At 40.5% G+C, this 17,183-nt stretch overlaps 2 protein-coding genes across 3 annotated transcripts in view; both read right to left on the bottom strand.

Annotated features, from left to right (window-relative positions):
• Positions 1–17,183, bottom strand: part of LOC117379502 (WD40 repeat-containing protein SMU1) — a 218,067-nt gene that overhangs the window by 140,833 nt on the left and 60,051 nt on the right. Inside the window, exon 3 of one of the 2 annotated variants that reach the window (XM_055225643.1) lies at positions 9,546–9,555. The exons of the other annotated variant lie outside the window; for it this stretch is intronic. The gene's annotated coding sequence lies outside the window, so the exon portion shown is untranslated. Of the gene's footprint in view, positions 1–9,545; positions 9,556–17,183 lie in introns of those variants that run through there. 2 annotated transcript variants of the gene reach the window in all.
• The window catches only part of rimbp2a (RIMS binding protein 2a), a 43,241-nt gene continuing 29,375 nt past the window's right edge, over positions 3,318–17,183 (bottom strand). The window contains exons 5-22 of the mRNA XM_055225770.1: positions 17,030–17,119; positions 16,267–16,391; positions 16,074–16,153; positions 15,892–16,001; positions 14,246–15,061; positions 14,113–14,136; positions 12,983–13,134; positions 12,187–12,514; positions 11,417–11,907; positions 10,952–11,107; positions 10,566–10,712; positions 9,686–9,776; positions 8,334–8,500; positions 7,832–8,000; positions 7,083–7,183; positions 6,358–6,429; positions 5,934–6,101; positions 3,318–3,770 (exon numbers count right to left, since the gene is read on the bottom strand). Coding sequence (XP_055081745.1) covers positions 3,546–3,770; positions 5,934–6,101; positions 6,358–6,429; positions 7,083–7,183; positions 7,832–8,000; positions 8,334–8,500; positions 9,686–9,776; positions 10,566–10,712; positions 10,952–11,107; positions 11,417–11,907; positions 12,187–12,514; positions 12,983–13,134; positions 14,113–14,136; positions 14,246–15,061; positions 15,892–16,001; positions 16,074–16,153; positions 16,267–16,391; positions 17,030–17,119 — 3,512 coding nt within the window. The 3' untranslated portion in view covers positions 3,318–3,545. The remainder of the gene's footprint in view (positions 3,771–5,933; positions 6,102–6,357; positions 6,430–7,082; positions 7,184–7,831; positions 8,001–8,333; positions 8,501–9,685; positions 9,777–10,565; positions 10,713–10,951; positions 11,108–11,416; positions 11,908–12,186; positions 12,515–12,982; positions 13,135–14,112; positions 14,137–14,245; positions 15,062–15,891; positions 16,002–16,073; positions 16,154–16,266; positions 16,392–17,029; positions 17,120–17,183) is intronic.

Genomic DNA, 17,183 nt, shown 5'->3' with positions numbered 1-17,183 from the left:
TAATACTAAATACCAGAAAAAAGCATACCATGTTTTCTTTATGTGTATACACACCAGCCTACAGATTGGTGGCCGTCTCAGATAAAAACTGCTCAGAGTGAGCCTGGATTGAACTTGGATTTAAATGTTTTCTTCTTTCATGATTTCTGCATCTGAGGGAAATGGGCTAATGCAGGGCAATGCAACCTCTCACAAGTTGATATAAAAGCTGAATCTCATTTGGAGCCAGTGTATTTGAATGCACCATCATAATGAGCCAATTATGCCTCATCAGGTAATTGACTTCATTTTTGCAGTCAATCAATCATACTGTTTATACACAGTCAAGTGTGAACTCCTCCTGTGACTGCACTGCAGAATTCATTACAGCTTTGCCAATTAACTTACTCTAGGATATAAAATAATGAAGAAAGCTTGGGTTTATTAAGTCTGTTTTGGATTTATTTTAACTTGATTTGTCATTATTCCCTTTTTAGTGAAAACAAATATATATTCAGTTGACTGGAATCATTAGTTTCTCCCTAAAGACTAAACAAACTTTGGTAAATAGAATTGTAGGATACAGTAAACTGAATTTATAAAAATAGATGAAAACAGCACAGGACAGATGGCCACTTTTTTTAGAAATAATGGAATGCCATTTTTATTTGCTACCTGTCCATCATAAGTAATGCGAGTGACACAAAACAAGCATAGGCCAGTTTTTTAAAAAATATCAAATTTTAATTTTGGTTATAAAAGTTGTATTTTCACATGCACACCCACACATATTGAATCACCATAAATACTGTTCAGTGATTTTTCTCTTCTTATATTTTCTTTAGAACTGGATTCACAAAGCAAGCACATATGGTGGAGCGATACAGCTGATCTCAAAAGACACCATGGACAAATGCTCAACGTGTACAAGGAGAGAAGTCAGTGCACAAAAAGGCTGCCGTAAAATCAAGTACAAACATTTAGAAAGTATCTACAAATGAGTACAAAAGAGCTACGGCCATACTCTCACACTGCTGACTGAATGAGTGTAGAGACATTTTCGAATCTGGTGACAAACTGGTATGGGAAGAAAAATAGCTTTGGAAGAAGTAACTTAAATGTAAACCATTTGGCATCTGAGCGCAATCTACTTTCCCCACAGACTAAATCTTTCACTTGCTCCCATTATCATACAGACCATTATAACTAAGAGGTGAACCCTGCTATTTTTACATAACATACACTGTGACTCATATTCTGTGTGCAACTGGGTCAGCCCTAGATTAGACACAACTCAACAGATTTCCAAAATGATTAAAGCTATGACACAGGCTATACCCTCTCCTAAAACTTTATCAACCATACAGTTTACAATAGATTAAGTCTTTTTTTATATATAATCCTATTTGCTTTTCACAGTTAAGCCTATATACTCTTGTACATGTCAAAAAAAAAAGTGGAAATGATTTAAGTGAATTAATGTTTGGGCAGTGTTTCAAGACTGACATCGTTGAAGTGACGTTTGTTTCACACATTTATTCTTATGCATATTTTTCATTGGCAAATTGTAAAGACTTCAAAGGTATAAACAATGCAATGTGGGTTTGAGAGATAATATTAAATGGCTGGATCAGTATTTCAAAACATGGACCATTTTTTTTTCTTTTTTCTATATAGTATTAAAATTAAATAGCAAGTCATTATGGGCCCGTACTGACCCTTAATAGAGTCACATAATATTCTGATTGTTGTTGAATTTTGATTGGACTGTCATCTATTTTCCATTCACAATTAATTTAACAATAAGCCATAAGCATCACTAGCAAAGTGCTGGTGTTTTATGGCTTACTTTTCCCCATTCTTTGCAATTTAAAAGTTAGTCAGTATTTGCTATCGGCGGTTTATTATGAACTTACAAGAACAAATTCATTAAATCTCCAGCTAAAATGGAATTTGACAGTAGGCCCAGTCTTTGTGTACATCTGCTGCAGCATTTTGCCAAGAAGAAGACGGGAGCAGGGTCAGCTCCGCTCTGATTCGGCATGTCGGTTGAGTCATATCTTATATTTTTACAGCCACAAAAACCCACACATCCACCAAACTTGATCTAACTCAAACTTGACTTCAGTTACACTTCTGCAAAAAGCGGCAACATAACCTTTTTGACATCTGCCTTCTTCATTGATTTACACAGGCTCTGACTTGGCCTTGGGCGTCAACTAGAGTCAACAAAAGAGCCCGTGGAGGTAGCAGCACATCAACCACAAGAACTACATCATGGCCTCTCCGGAGTAACAGAAAGGTGTGCGACATGAATGCACCACTTACATAGACACACAGTCACACACACCAAAACAAAAGTCCCACCAATCAAAACCCACCTTTGTGCGATATGAACATAGACACTCACTTTAGTCTGGAACTAGGCGTTTCATGACAGCTCTGACAGCGACAGACATTTAGGCGGAGAGAGAGGAGACCCGTCAGTGGAGGGGAAGGAGAGGATGCACTAAAATCAACACTGTCAACTGCAATTAGATGAGGAATATCAGCATCTTTTTTTTTTTTTTTTTTTCATAAAGGCCACAGAGACAAACTAAGCTTGACAGGCGTTCTTCTCCTGCATAAGTTTAATGCCCAATTTTCTCCTCTCCATCAGAAAGTGCTCTTCAAGCCACATTAAATAATACACACTTTTCCATCTACAATGCTACCTATTTTGCACCAGATAAAGCCTTTGTGTAATGTTAGCAGCCAGCATTACTTATAAAATGCCTTGATATAACAGTATTTATATGTACTTTTGTACACCAACTTTTTATTTAAAACTGTTTTGGTTCATAACTAGCTATCCCGCTTCAAATAATTTTACCAGTAGAAAATAATGTAATCAAGGGATAAATGCAATGTCATTTGAGAGAAAAAAAAAATAAAAAGTTTGGACATGAAATAAATGCATACATTGAAATACATATGAATTTCCATTCCTAATAGACCATAAATATGTAACTTACCAATTGGTTCTTAACAATTGTATTAATTCAGAGGCTTGGTCACTGCGTTCACACCTATCCTGGTTTGGTCTTAATTTGGTCCAATTTGTTCCTGATGTAGACTTGGTTTGGTCCTGTTATAATCCTTGTTTAGTTCTGAGTTTATAGCCAGTTTCTTCCCAATTTTCAGGCTTTAGCTGAAATTGGGGTAAAGTTACATATTGTTTCTCCTAAAAAGTTAAGTAGAGTTGTGACTTGGACCGTTCTGCTTATGATCTAATGTGAGCAAATTATGTATGTCCAAACTTTTAGTAAGTGGATTTGTTTATGGTATGTCATGAAAATCCTAGTTATTTTTCTTTTATTCATCCTTACAAGTCAGTCACATGTTTTGTCTGAATGCGACTTCTGAGGGATTGTGTTTGGCACTCTACTGTACACAATTGATTGATATCTGTCACCGCACATGAAGAATTGGTTATATTGAAATTCACTGCATAAGACTACTACACTCTGCTGTACTGATTGTGTCAATGCAATGTACAGAGCCCATAGAAGTGTTGCATCTTTTCTCTATTTCACAGGGGACAGTCTCTTCAGCAGCTTCTTCCCTTTAGACAGCAGTCCTTTCTTCTTCCTGTTCAGATCTTGTGGGTCTCGAGGGTCCATGGGAAGGTGGTGGCCTCTGGTTGGGCTCAGGGGCCTCATGGTGCCTGGTAGAAGGGGACGCACTATGGGGGACGGCGCTCGAATCGGCGTGGTGTCATTGGTGACTGTGTCAGTGGCTTCCGTGGAAACCTGAGGAGAGAAGCAATGGGGAGGTATGGAGGCATGGGGAGGCAGGGGATTATAAAGGAAACTACACACCCAGCACATTGGTTTCTCATCAAAAAATTTAACTTTTTCAAAGTTAGTTGGCCAACTTTCTATTTAAATGGCATATTCATCAAAGTTTGTGTTCTATGGGCTAAGTAGCTTTTATACTTCATGTATTACTGATTCTCAGAAATGTGAGTTTAGACAATGTAATAAGACTTTATGCTCTAATATACTCAATGTCATTTTATTAAAAAAAAAAAAAAATCATGACAGGCAATTTGCCATTGCAATTATGATTCCTACTATCCTTGTGAAATAAATGATAATGAATGTGCTTTTGGCCAATTCTAAATATATTCCTGATGCAAACTGCAATTATCACAATATCGGCATTTATGACCCTGTATTCAAATTATGTTATGGTTTAACTCGAATTTGCACTGTGCCAAAAAAATTTAATTAACCTGTACGTTGATTAAAAAGCAATGACTGATACCCAACATGTACCCACATTTTCACTTCAAATAAGGTTACAAAATCTGCTTATTCCAAGTATGGTTGCACAATACATTCTAGTTTTAAACTGAAAAAATTTGAATATCACAAAACTGTGAATTTACAATCTACAACTGAGCGTATTCTCAATATTGGCCTTCACAATCATCAATATAATACAAATATATCTAAGAGAACAAAAAAAAGCAACAAAAATGCAATTCTGTACATTATGTAGCCCTCATTTTAGTTATTTAGCAAGACATTTTTGGACTATATTTCAAAATATAGAGTATTAATGGTACATCAGTCGATATGGAAATGAGAAATATCACACACAGACACTCTACATAATGCAGAAGAGAGAAAAGGAAGCCATTGACAGTTGATTTGAACACCACACAGCACAAAGCCAGAGAGGTTCATCGGTTGGCCATGAGGGGAACATATAGTACAAATACAGAACAACATCTAGCAACATTATTGTAGATACCAGTCTTTTGTTCTAATGCAAGAGCTAGATGTATACAGTAGATCATTTGAAATACTTTTAAATTTGGTGAAAAGTAAAAAAATAAATAAATAATAAGCAAAACTATCACTTACAGTATTCCAATTAGGTTTTACTAGAAAATCCATGTTTGAGACCACCAGCTGTGTGCATTAGAGTGGGTTGAGCTTGGTATCTCAAGTTGCAGACTTACTGTACAAGGCACTAAGAGCCACTTATGGTGTGAAATGAACAATCTTCCTCTTTTTGTTTGTTTTGTTTTGCCAAGCAGGTGAGGAAAAACAAAAAAAAAAGAAAATCAGATGTGGCAGCATAGTCACTGTCGGTAAAAACCCACACCACTATGAGAACTCAAAATAACCACAACAGCGACAACACCGACACAAAGACACGCAGAGCAAAGAGAGAGCTTTTAGTATCCAATTCTCCTTCCTTTATTGTTCACTTATAACAATACAGAATGGATGTCTCAGCGCTGCGGTTAGTTTAGTCTGTCGAGCTCAGAGCAAAGATGGCAAATCCACTGACAACAGGGCTGAAAAATAGATTGTTTGGCGTGTGTGCAATCTACATCAAGAAACAAAGCCTTTTTTTAAGGAAATACAGCCAAGAAAGTTATAAAATGTATCAAGTTGTACTTTTGAAAAAGGCATGCTTCCTCTTTGATTTGTGTTACTGGATAGCAATCTGTGTTAATTAAATAATAAATAACCTATACTCTTATACACAATAACCACAATTCAATTTTGTGTTTCAGTGCAAATTCTCACGTGTAAGAAGTGTTTTTTTCAAGTCCTCCTTAACCAGTGCTACATGCAAAACTCATCCACAATGCGTCTCTCTGTCCGCGTCAGGCTTTGCTTCTTCCTTGTCTGAGACTCAGAAAGGGATTTGATTGGATTTTTGTCCCTCTTTTTTCCAAAGGGCAGAGGGGAGAGGAGCGGGTAGTAGAAGAAGTAGTAGTAGTAGTAGTAGTAGGGAGAGGTTGTTAGATTGTAAGAAGAGTCACCACTGTCACCACATGGACAAACACACACAATGAACAGCACACAGAAGCAAGAGACGGAAATCAAGAGAGAGGACTGAGGATGGATGGACACAGGGCCCTAGCGCTGAGAGCGGCGATGGTGATGTACCCGTTTGCTCTCCGGGACCGTGCTGCTGGAAGAGTTGGTGGGGGGCCGGTTGGCAGACTCTTCCTGGGGGTAGTGGGACGGAGTATCAGTCAAATACACCTCCACGTCATCAGGCACTTCTTCCAGGAAGTTAGAGGGGACCAAACCACGGTGGCCATTCATCTCGCCCTGGTTTAGACAGAGATTTTTTTTTATCTTTTTGTTTGTTCTGGTTGAGTCAAAACTTATGGCACTGTAGTGAATTCCAAGCTAATGTCTAAATAATTGTGCTGATAGATTTACACTTTTCCAGGAATCCAAAACAATTAAGAATTCCAAATTTATTAATTAGCAAACTATTACTTATACAAATGAGAATGCAAAACTGTTTGAGGATCAAGGCATGCAGACCAAATTCAGTCCTGAATGATAAAATTTCACTTACATAATAAAAGCCATCTTCATCAATGTCTCCATACACAGCAATGATATCACCAGCACAGAAGGTCAGCTCAGCCTATGGGAAGACAAAAGGCAGACATGAATTGTCCACTAGGCTGCTATGGAAATAAATGAACCTGGACAGTATAGAATTATTACTAAAATACCACATAATATAATTGTGAATCATAAGTGTCTGTATCTGACTTTATTAAATGTCCTTTGTATCATACACTATAATGTAAAATGAGGCTAATTGAGAAAACTATTTAAAAAGTACAACATAATGTATTGCCTGGAATCCAGAATACACGCTTCAGTACTTAAAAATACAGAGAAGGATATCATTCTGGATTTGCCAGACAACATAATCTATAAATTTTCTAAAGCAGTTTGTTGGATAAGAAAAATATAGAAGCAACTTTCATGGACACAATGTTTTACCCAGAGAATTGTTGAGTGAGAATCATGGGAAAAACATTTGCCAGAGACTATTCCAAACAGTTGATTCTCTGTCATAGTTCATTATCAAGAGTGGAAAAAGCGGCCAAAGTGGATAGAGATTGATGAGAACCATGTGGAAACAACAGAATTAGACTATGGCAGACAGTAGGCTCAGTGTCATGGTTACTGACAGAGTGACAGAAAGGACTAAGTAGGCATTTAACAGTTCAAACCATGATACGTTCTTGACTTATGGTTCAAAATCAGGTATAGTGTAAGTATTACCTCAACATCAACATTAGGAGAGCTCTCTCTGGGGTCGTAATCATACAGCGCTACCATTCTCCTTGAAGCCTGATCACGGCGAAGGCCTTTTCGGTTGTGCTCTGTGGAAGCAAAACATGATTAACGCAATGATTCTGTTCCATATCACCTACTGTCTACCTATCTGGTCACTGGCTACGACCACATCACAGAAACCTCTGCAATCACTCCACAAATCTTAAAATCCTAGATAAATAAACAAACCACTCACCAGTGTCCAATATTACACAAATGTTGATAACTAAGCTTGGAAAACATGATAAAATATTCAAACCTCTGCCTTATCTACAAAGCCATTCATGGTCTAACCATGGTCTTCCCCTTCAGAAAAAAGTTAATTTGATAAAACATTTTTTTCTACCTCTGCTTTTTGAATGTTTTGGGTCACACTTTCAAAATGCAATTAAAACAATGGCTCATTGAAAACCCTACTGGCCTCTTGTCGGGTACCTGTGTGTGTTTGTGTGTTGTGCATATGTCTATGATCTCTGTGTGTATATATATATATATATATATATATATATATATATATATATATATATATATATATATATATATATATATATATATATATATATATATATATATATATATATATATATATATATATATATATATATATATATATATATATATATATATATATATATATATATATATATAGGCTGTGGCTGCATCTCTATGACTTGGTTGTGACTTGGTTGTGTTACCTATTCGATCCACAGGGGTGCTGAGAGGGAGGAAGCCCTGTTTGATAAGCTGGTCCATAGTCTCCTCATCCTCTGCGCGGATCTCTGACACCATGTTACAAGGTATGAGCCCCATTCTGCCCCTCACCTCTCCTCTGTAGAACCCATCCGTGTCTTTATCACCATAGATCTGAGAAACAGTTATCATACAATATATATTTAAAAAGTTTACCATCATCAATATTATTTAATAGACTTACAACGAATCAGTGGGCAGTGCTAAAATAGAGTAATAGAGTGATAATGTAATTCAGAATGTGAAAACAAAAGAGATCCAGGTTTTCATTAATACACTGAGGAACACTGAAGAAGATATGAAGAGAAACGCCGCTATCGCTGCTGGAGTCACAGTTCTGCAACTTCCATAACAACATTTACTGAGTTTTTGTGAGAAGAAGTATTCACATAATAAATTCACAAAGAAAATAAAATATATTAAGAGATGGTAAGGATAAGCTGTTACCCTGATGATTTGTCCCTCTTTAAACGGTAGCTCTTCATCAGCAGCATCTGGATTTGGTGACATAGACAGAGGGTCATAGTCAAAAAGGGCGACAAATATCCGAAATGGCTCCTCGGGTTCAGACTCGTCATAATACGGTGAGCGGCGATCCCGATCTCTGTAGCCATCTGAAATATGATACAAAACAATGATTGAGACGGACCAAAAATCATATTCAATGTCAGTCCATTTGTATATTACATCTGCATGCAAAGTCGCTATTGTAATAATTTAAAAGGAGAAAAAAGAACGCAACTGCTACATACAATAATAGACGCTTGATTACCAATAAATCTGAATACATTCAATACAAAACAAATGAGCAATAAGACAGTGGTGCACATATTAAACTGTATTATGGGCTCAATATCAGCAACACGCAAGACACATGCAAGTGACACAATGTATCTACTGATAAAATAAATATATAACTGTGTCACTTGCAAATAAACAAGCAAAATGTGAAACTAGATGTTTTATTGTGATGCCTCCATGACATAAAACAGGAGATGTCTCCTGCATCACCAACAAACATCATAAGTATACACCTATATTAGAGATCCTTTGTGAATGCTGGGTATTGTTTATAGCCAGTACGTTTCCAAAGCATGCATGAATGCTCCAGTCACAGGTGTGGTGCAGTTGTACCACTGGGGAATGGGTTTAGCAGGCATCTGGAGTTTTAGTGCAGTGAGGCATTCTCTGTGCATGTTTCATCCACAACCGTGGAAAATTCATCCTGAACCACGGGACTGGCTCATAAGTGGCTCTATCATTTCAGTGCAGTGTAGTCATGCTGTTCAACTGGAAGCATAATAATAATATTTATTATTCATTTAAGGCAGGCACTGGCATGTGTCCACAGCTCCTGGCTTCTGCTCGCTGTGCTGTGGTGCTTAAATTAGGACAGTGGGCAGTAGGACGTACCATGGGAAGACCTGGCACTGCCCTTGTGCCTGCGGGAGGAGCGCGTCCTGTGGCGGCCTTTGCCATAGTAAACATCGTCAGTGATGGGAGTCAGAGTGCCCTCACTATTCTCAGAGGTAACCTCTACAGGAAACACCAATCACAATGTGATCAAGTCACAGAGAAAATGTCCCACCAAAATATGCTAACGTGTTGTTAGCTCTGAACAATTTCAACTTGGACTTCTATAAGTACTTGTTTGTGTTCACCATTTTGACTGCATCATTGCAATGGTATGAGCATGGTTCATAAACACACAAAGACAATAGGTTTATGAGATTTTACACACAGTACAACACTATGGAAGACATGTTTATCTGAGCAGGATCCCAAACATCTGTACTGACCAATGGAGGGCACCATGAGGGGCCGCCGCTGAGGACCACTGTGCTGAACTCTTCTGCCTGGCTCCCGATCATGGCGACCTACATTGTTTCCCTAGAAGAGAGGTAAGCACAGGAACATTCACAAACACTCACATGTCACTAAGGGCTGTGGACAGACAGTATTGGCACAGTGTGTGTGAATAAGCACTTTGAGACAAACTACATACAGTGACAAACCATGCAGCGCTCACAAGCAGGCACACTGAAACACAGACGCATACAGCAGACACAAACACAAGCACGAGCCTGCAGGAAATTAGAACAAAGTCAAATACTCAGGTCTGAGATACTGTAATTAAATAAAGTAGTGACAGTCTGCTATCCTGGTGCGAAGTTCAGTGTCTCTCTGTAACCATTTCTTTGCCAGGATATTTAAAACTATAGGCGATAAGGAACTATGTCCATGTTTGTATGTAACACTTTGCAATTAATAAATTAAAATAGTTTTCATTTATATACAATAATAATGCGGACATTACTATATACTAGATTCACATTTTAATCTGAATTTATGGAAAACATGCATATAAAGCATTCATGTCAATAAATTTGTTAAAATAATATGCATAATTCCAAGCACATCATCACCACTTAATCGATTTGTATATGTTCAAAGCTCAGCACCAATAAAACAATGCACTAAAAGATATAATTTAATCTGTAGTCTTTTATCCAATCTTCAACCCGTTTTTAGCAACCAATTTATATTCTACTTCTACTTGATAGAAGTACTTTATAAATTGACAGATCTAAGTAGTAGTCAGGGCATCAGTTCATAGATAAGAGTCTGAGCCATCACAGTAAAGACTGCTGGGTTGAGAGTAAGTGCAAACAACAGCACCTTGGGCGTGTTGTGCGAGTTGCGCCGGCGTCCTTCATCCAGCTGCATCTCAGAGTACAGCTCCTCCTCATCCTCTTCGATGATGTCAGACAGGTCAGAGCCGCGGCTGCTCTCGCTGTGATACTCCTCATTGTGACTATAGTGAGGCTTTTGGCAGTCACACAAACAAACACAAACACACAGACATCATTGTGTAAGTCCACAGAAAAACATGCACACAATAATATGAGCGCACACAAAGATGGGTACAGGAGAGACATACAGAGACAGAGGCAGAGGATGAAAGCATGCTCTTTCCTGACATGCACATGCCCACATTCAAACACAGGGACGCTGCACACACAGTTTACAACAGAAAACTCCCAAGGCATCAGAGCTTCTCTTACCGGCCTGCCCAGCTCTGATCCTCTCAGGAACTCATCCACTGAGGGCCCTCTCCTGCGGCCACGTCCAAAGCCTTCTTCATCTTCCTCCTCTTCATCAGAGTGATGCGGATGAAATGACTGACCCTGCTCTCCATATCTGCCCGACCTCCTCTCCCCCTGCAAACAAAATTAGCAAGAAATTAAGAGACTTTTTATTATCTATTTTCATTTTGCATCAAGTATTATGTATTTTAGCTCTTGGGTTTCCACTGCTTAAATAAGTTTTCAAAAGTGAAGATAAAGGAGAATGGAGAAAGGGGATTCAACATTTTGATGACATAGGTCTAATAGAGCTACTTGTTTTTGTAAGTAGAGAACTAACCAAAAGTTAAGCAAGTTAAATATTTCCTTCAGTAATCTTCAGTAGACTTTATATAGGCATATGATATGTTTTGTTTGATGCTTTTATTAATATATAAATCAAACCTTGCTACTTTCAGCTGCCACTCTTTGTGCTGCTTCTCTGGCAATAGCTTTGGCAACAGTGTCTGGGATAAGAGTCCCGCGTGGCTGTGGTAATATCCGCTGTGGAGAGGGCGATCGAGGATTCGGGTGGGGAGGGGCTTCCAATGTATGGCCTTGGAGTGACGGCGGCTGAGCGGAGGGGGAGCGTTGTGGGTCCCAGCCAGGCTGACCGGGTGGAATAGCTCCTCTGTGGTGAGCTGCTGGGTCTTTGGCATCCAGGTCTCTGGCACTTACTGGTCTCTGAGGTACAGGATGGGGTGGGTGCTGGGGGAGCAGAGGCAGTTGGTGCTGTGGCCTAGGACCCTGGTGTGGTGGGTGTGGCTGGGCCAGATGCACTGGCTGAGGATGCGGAGGTCGCATCTGAGCTTGTGGGGGGCCTCCTGAATGAGGAAGCCTGGGATGGGGTTGTGAGTGGGGAGGTGGATGTGGCCCTGGGTGTGGGGGATGAGGTCCTTGGGGTGGAGGGTGGGGACCTTGGGGTGGGGGGTGGGGGCCCTGGGGTGGAGGGTGAGGGCCCTGGGGTGGAGGGTGAGGGTGGTGGCCCTGAGGTGGAGGATGAGGGCCCTGGTGTGGGGGCTGAGAGCCCTGGAGTGGGGGGTGAGGACCCTGGTGTGGGGGGAGAGGACCCTGGTGTGGAGGGTGAGGACCCTGGTGTGGAGGGTGAGGACACTGGTGTGGAGGGTGAGGACCCTGGGGTGGAGGGTGAGGACCCTGGGGTGGAGGGTGAGGACCCTGGGGTGGTAGTGGCTGTCCGTGAGGCAGAGGAGATCCGTGTGCAGAGGGAGGTCCTGGCAACTGGGGCTGGGGGTGAGGAAGATGTGGCGATTGGAGGAGGGGTGGGCCATGTGGAGGAGGCCCTGGGTGGGGATGCATGGGTGGTGGCAGGGCTAGTTGAGGGGGAGGCACAAGCAGGTTGTTTGGAATGACAGCAACTTGGGAGTCCTGGGACTCTCCCTGTAAAGACAGTGTCCGAACTATGACTTCCCGGGCCTCCAGGCACTGAATCCTGTTAAGCTCAACTGTGACATAGTCTGCCATTGGAAACATGACCTCAGCAATCTGAAAAGAAAATAAGTATGTTTAAGTATTTTACAAAAATATAGTTCATCACAGCTCATCATAGCAAATTGAAAAAGGAAGATAGCTGACTGCAGCTTTAAAATCGACTACTGAAAGTAGCCATCATTGAACATATTGGTAATGTTGATGTAATCTGACAATCTGACAACATGTCTGTCCACTAGAGGGTGTGAGAGAGCTTTCTATTTTTTTTACACGATGACTTGTGCAGATGATGAAATACAAGTAGGTGGCAGTGCTGTGTGAATTTCCAAATCTGATCACATGATGTCATTCGATTTGAAAGGCACCCTACCAGTGCTATATAACCTAATCTTATAATAACCCTGCTTACTAAAACTTACAACTGTATTAGCCATGGGTGTACTACAATAATTTTAGTATAATAAATGCTAATCAAGAGAATGTTAATACTTCTTTCCTAACTGCAGGCTCTTGCTTTCTCACCTTCTGTCCTTTTGTGCATACAACATAACCAATGACATTTGCCCCATTGGAAGTGCCAGTGGGGGAGAGGATGGGGGGCTTCCAGCGGACTTGCAGGACCCCTGGGGCCTGTCCACAGTGCACCTGGACGTCCTGGGGTGGCAGAGGTGGGCCTGCACAGTCAGACAACACCTTTCAGCCATGCATCTTTCATGAACTTTTTAATTGTCCTAACACTCACAGAGTTAAAATACTGGGCTGATATTTTTATCCAAAGAATAGATGGGGAGATACAACCATGCACAGGACAACAAACATGAAAATCAACAAATCAGTACACACTGCGCTTTTGTTTTAAGATCTAATGTTGAGATTCATACTGGGTGTCAGTTTATTTTATGCAAAGTTGGGAGGGTTCACAATCAGACTATGGTGTGGATGACTTGGTCCTGCATTTTGTGATCTAGTGCCTAGTAGGTAAAATAATATAGTGTTAGTAGCAGCTATTCTCAGAAGGGCACATGGGAATTTACTGTATCATTTGCGCTGTAGTGCTGAATAGCACTAAGATTTCTTTGTTGAAAAATGCTGGTCTCAAGGCTACACAGAAAAACACCATTGTCACTCCATGCAGGACACAATCCAGCCAGACTAACTACAGCCTGTGCTTTATCTCCTAGTCTCCTGGGTCACTGGATAAAACATGCACATCTGCATTCATGCAGAAGCTAATTCACACAGATACAAAATAATCACTACGGTGAGAGGTGTTTTTCTAAGTGAGCTAAAGGCTGAAATGACTAATTTTCACTTCTAGGGAATGGGTTTTTTGGTATTTGCATCTACTCAGATGATCAAGGCTCATTGCAAATACAACATTTGTTCAAAGTGGCAAAGGAATTACATTAAATCACTATTTGTGCATTGACTTTGTCCATATTTGTACAGGCATTCATTTAAAAAAAGAGTATCACTTTGTACAAATATTGTCTACATTTGTTGGACCGGGTATGTCAAAAATCACAATATGAAAGGAGTGGAACCACTATACTGCAAACAATACTTAGCACTAACATCATACTGCTTCTTGTGTTTATCAGAAAATATTTTTAGTATTTAACCCAGTTTAAGATGTATTGATTTATTCTGACCTGTTCTGCAAAATGGAATCGGACCTAAACGGAATACACAACATACATGACATAGTAAGACAATGTTTTGTGAATGTACTACTACAGCATACTGCACCCTTCATAACTCTTTTATGTTTGGATCATGACAAACCTGCTGCTTGTGTGCAGAACTCCACTCCAGCTTCTTTCCTCTCTCTCTGCTCAAGAGGCAGTTGCCATGGCACCTGGTGCGGCTGTGCCACCACAATCACTTTGTAGACTGTGAGGGGCTTCAAGTTGTGAAAACGTAATCTATATCTTCCAGCCTTTACCACTGCATGCTCCACCCCATCTAAGAATACTGTGTGGGAATAGTTACTGTTGCTTGGCAACCAAGAGAGCTCAGCAGTGTCCCGCTGGATGTCGTCCACCCTCAGACCAGAAGGCGCTACCAGTACATTGGCCCCAACCAACAAAGTGCAGCGTAGCTCATCAGAGAAGCCTCTGTCAGTGACACACTGCACACACACGCGATGGACACAACCATCCAGGTCTAACTTCTCCAGTAGACACTTGGTCCTGCCGCCATACTGGACACTTGCACGAAGTTCCCCATCGACCAACACGTTATAGCCAGAGATGTTCCCCCAGCCCAAAGGCACTATTGGAGGTTCCCAGGCCACTATGACGCTGCGTGCCAGCTGTTTTATCAAATTAATCTTTCGGGGATAAGGCACTACATCTTCTGCCAGGTCCTCAGGGTCCAGGGCCTCTCCTGTCCCATTGCTACAGGGGACCAAGGCTTTACATGAGCTCAGGAGGCCCTCTGGAGAAGCACAACTGTCCACTGCAGTCAGACTGAGGGCTGAGGTATGCTCCAGTGATCCCAAGTCCTCTCCTCCCTCACCTGCTGCTGGCTTCTCTTTGTCCTGGATAAACTCCACAAAGTTGGAGGGAACCAGTCCACGTTGGCCATCCAGCAGCTCTCCTAAATATGTAAAAAAAACAACAACCTGAAAATCAGTGTTACTTCATTATAATACCTATGTGCTTGGTTAACAACAGTCATTGTAAAACTTGAAACAGACTACAAACCTAGTCATAGAAACTACAAATTTAAACAATATAGGCTATTCAAATAGCTACATAATACGTTATATAATTTAACCTATGTACATTACATTATCCCAAAACATATTCAGAAATTTGAAAATTTTTCTTGACAGGTAATATATTAAAATCTGCAGAGCATGTTTTTTTAGGGGAAATGGGCTTGCACTGTACATTGTAGCCAAAGAGAGCATGTTCCCATTGAAAATCGTTCTTGTCCGTCAGGGTTGTTTTCTCTGGTGGCACAGAGGCCATCTGTGTGTGCCTATGCATTTGCAGTGTGTGCACATGATTAAGCTGTGCCCTGCTGGATTAGTCATCAGGCTAAGAGCGACCAAGGTCCCATCTTGACAACAGCTTGGGCGGAAGCCTGCTTCCCTCTCCTTCGTCATAACACAAGGCTCCTCCACAATGCCATGCTACCTCACCACCCACAGCTAATGAATCACGGCAGATGAGTTGTACTATGTCTTCAGCGCAAAATGACGTCTGGATTGCTCGCTGTAGGGATTAGGATTGATTGTGACGGAGAAGCGCTCATAACTCAAAGAGATTAGTCAGATAGCACATCAATCACCACTTACAAAAAGTAAATTAACATGGTCTATATTTATAATTATGTTATGTGTGAGAGATTAAAGAAATCAGTGTTAATGGTGTCTACCAGACTTGTGGTAAGTACGAGAAATGTAATGTAAAAATTCCTACCTTCATAAAAACCATCATCATCCATGTTGCCATAAATATACAGATACTTCCCAGCCACAAGTGGGAGCTCTGCTTCAGGATGTTCATTTGGTCCATCATAAGGGTTGTAACTTAAAAGGACATAGTAAAATATGATTAAAAGCTGTGCCTGTATTAAGTAAACAAAAAACTTTGATCTTTACCTGTAACGGGCAGTGCAAAGGCGGACCTGTCCTGTGTAGCGAGGCTTGGACCTAGGTGATGGGCTAGCCTCCTCCTCCATCTTCACATACATGTACAATACATGTTGGAGAATTATTGTATTATTATATCAAAAATATGTCATATACAGTCAATAAATCTAGCCATGCAATATGTGTGACATTTTGAACTGACCTCGGAGGAGGAGGGCTGCCGTGGGCTGCTGGGCCGAGCCGTGGTCACGGTGCACTCTCTGATTGACAGCAGTTCTGGTCTTTGTCTGTCTCCAGTCTGAAAGGCTCTTTGACACAGGGTAGATCAGTGCCACACTCTCATTTCCTACAACACATTGACATATATTGGCATTCAATAAGTATGTTTCAGTCTTTCCGCACACTTTCTGTAAACTTTACTACTTCTCATTGTCATTGAAATGTAAATTTTCTCTTGAGTAAAATGCAATTTTGAGCTTAAGACCACCACACAGTACAGGATAATTTGCCCAATTTAGGACCCAATTTGCTTTTCCCCAACTTTGGGTAAGTGTGACTCAACTTTGGATCCTCATATGCAATTTTTAAGCTGCGGCACTTCTCATGTGTGAGGTGTCAGAGCGGCTCTGAGTGAATAACCTCATAACATAAATTTGCAACCAAAAAACATCACCATGGCAAGGCAATGCATGGTATGGCAGATTTCTTTGTATAGCAAAATCCATGCACAAAGTAATTTAAAGTACTTTACAGAATGACAAAGACAAACAAATTAGCAAATCAAAACATAACTAATCATCATAAAATGAACATTAAAAGAAAAGAGTGCAGAATAAAAACCTTTCAGTTAAAGGTACAGCTAACCAGGATTTAAACATTGTCAAAGTAGAGACATCTTCAGGAAGACATTTCAAGGTTTTAGCTGCATAAAACTGAAACACTGATTCACTATGGTTAGTCCTGACCATGGGTGCCAGCAGTAGGCCAGTCCCAGAGATCCTCAGAGATCCTCAGAGTGCGAGACGGCACCAGCATGTCAGAGATGTACTTTGGTGCTAAGCCACGGAGAGACTTATACACAAGCAGAGGTGCTTTAAAGCCTATTTTCTGAATCACAGG

Source organism: Periophthalmus magnuspinnatus, chromosome 12 (genome assembly GCF_009829125.3).
Source record: "Periophthalmus magnuspinnatus isolate fPerMag1 chromosome 12, fPerMag1.2.pri, whole genome shotgun sequence".
NCBI classification, from domain to species: domain Eukaryota; kingdom Metazoa; phylum Chordata; class Actinopteri; order Gobiiformes; family Gobiidae; genus Periophthalmus; species Periophthalmus magnuspinnatus.
The sequence above is the reverse complement of the archived record's forward strand: the minus strand, read 5'-3'. Positions and strand labels throughout refer to the sequence as shown.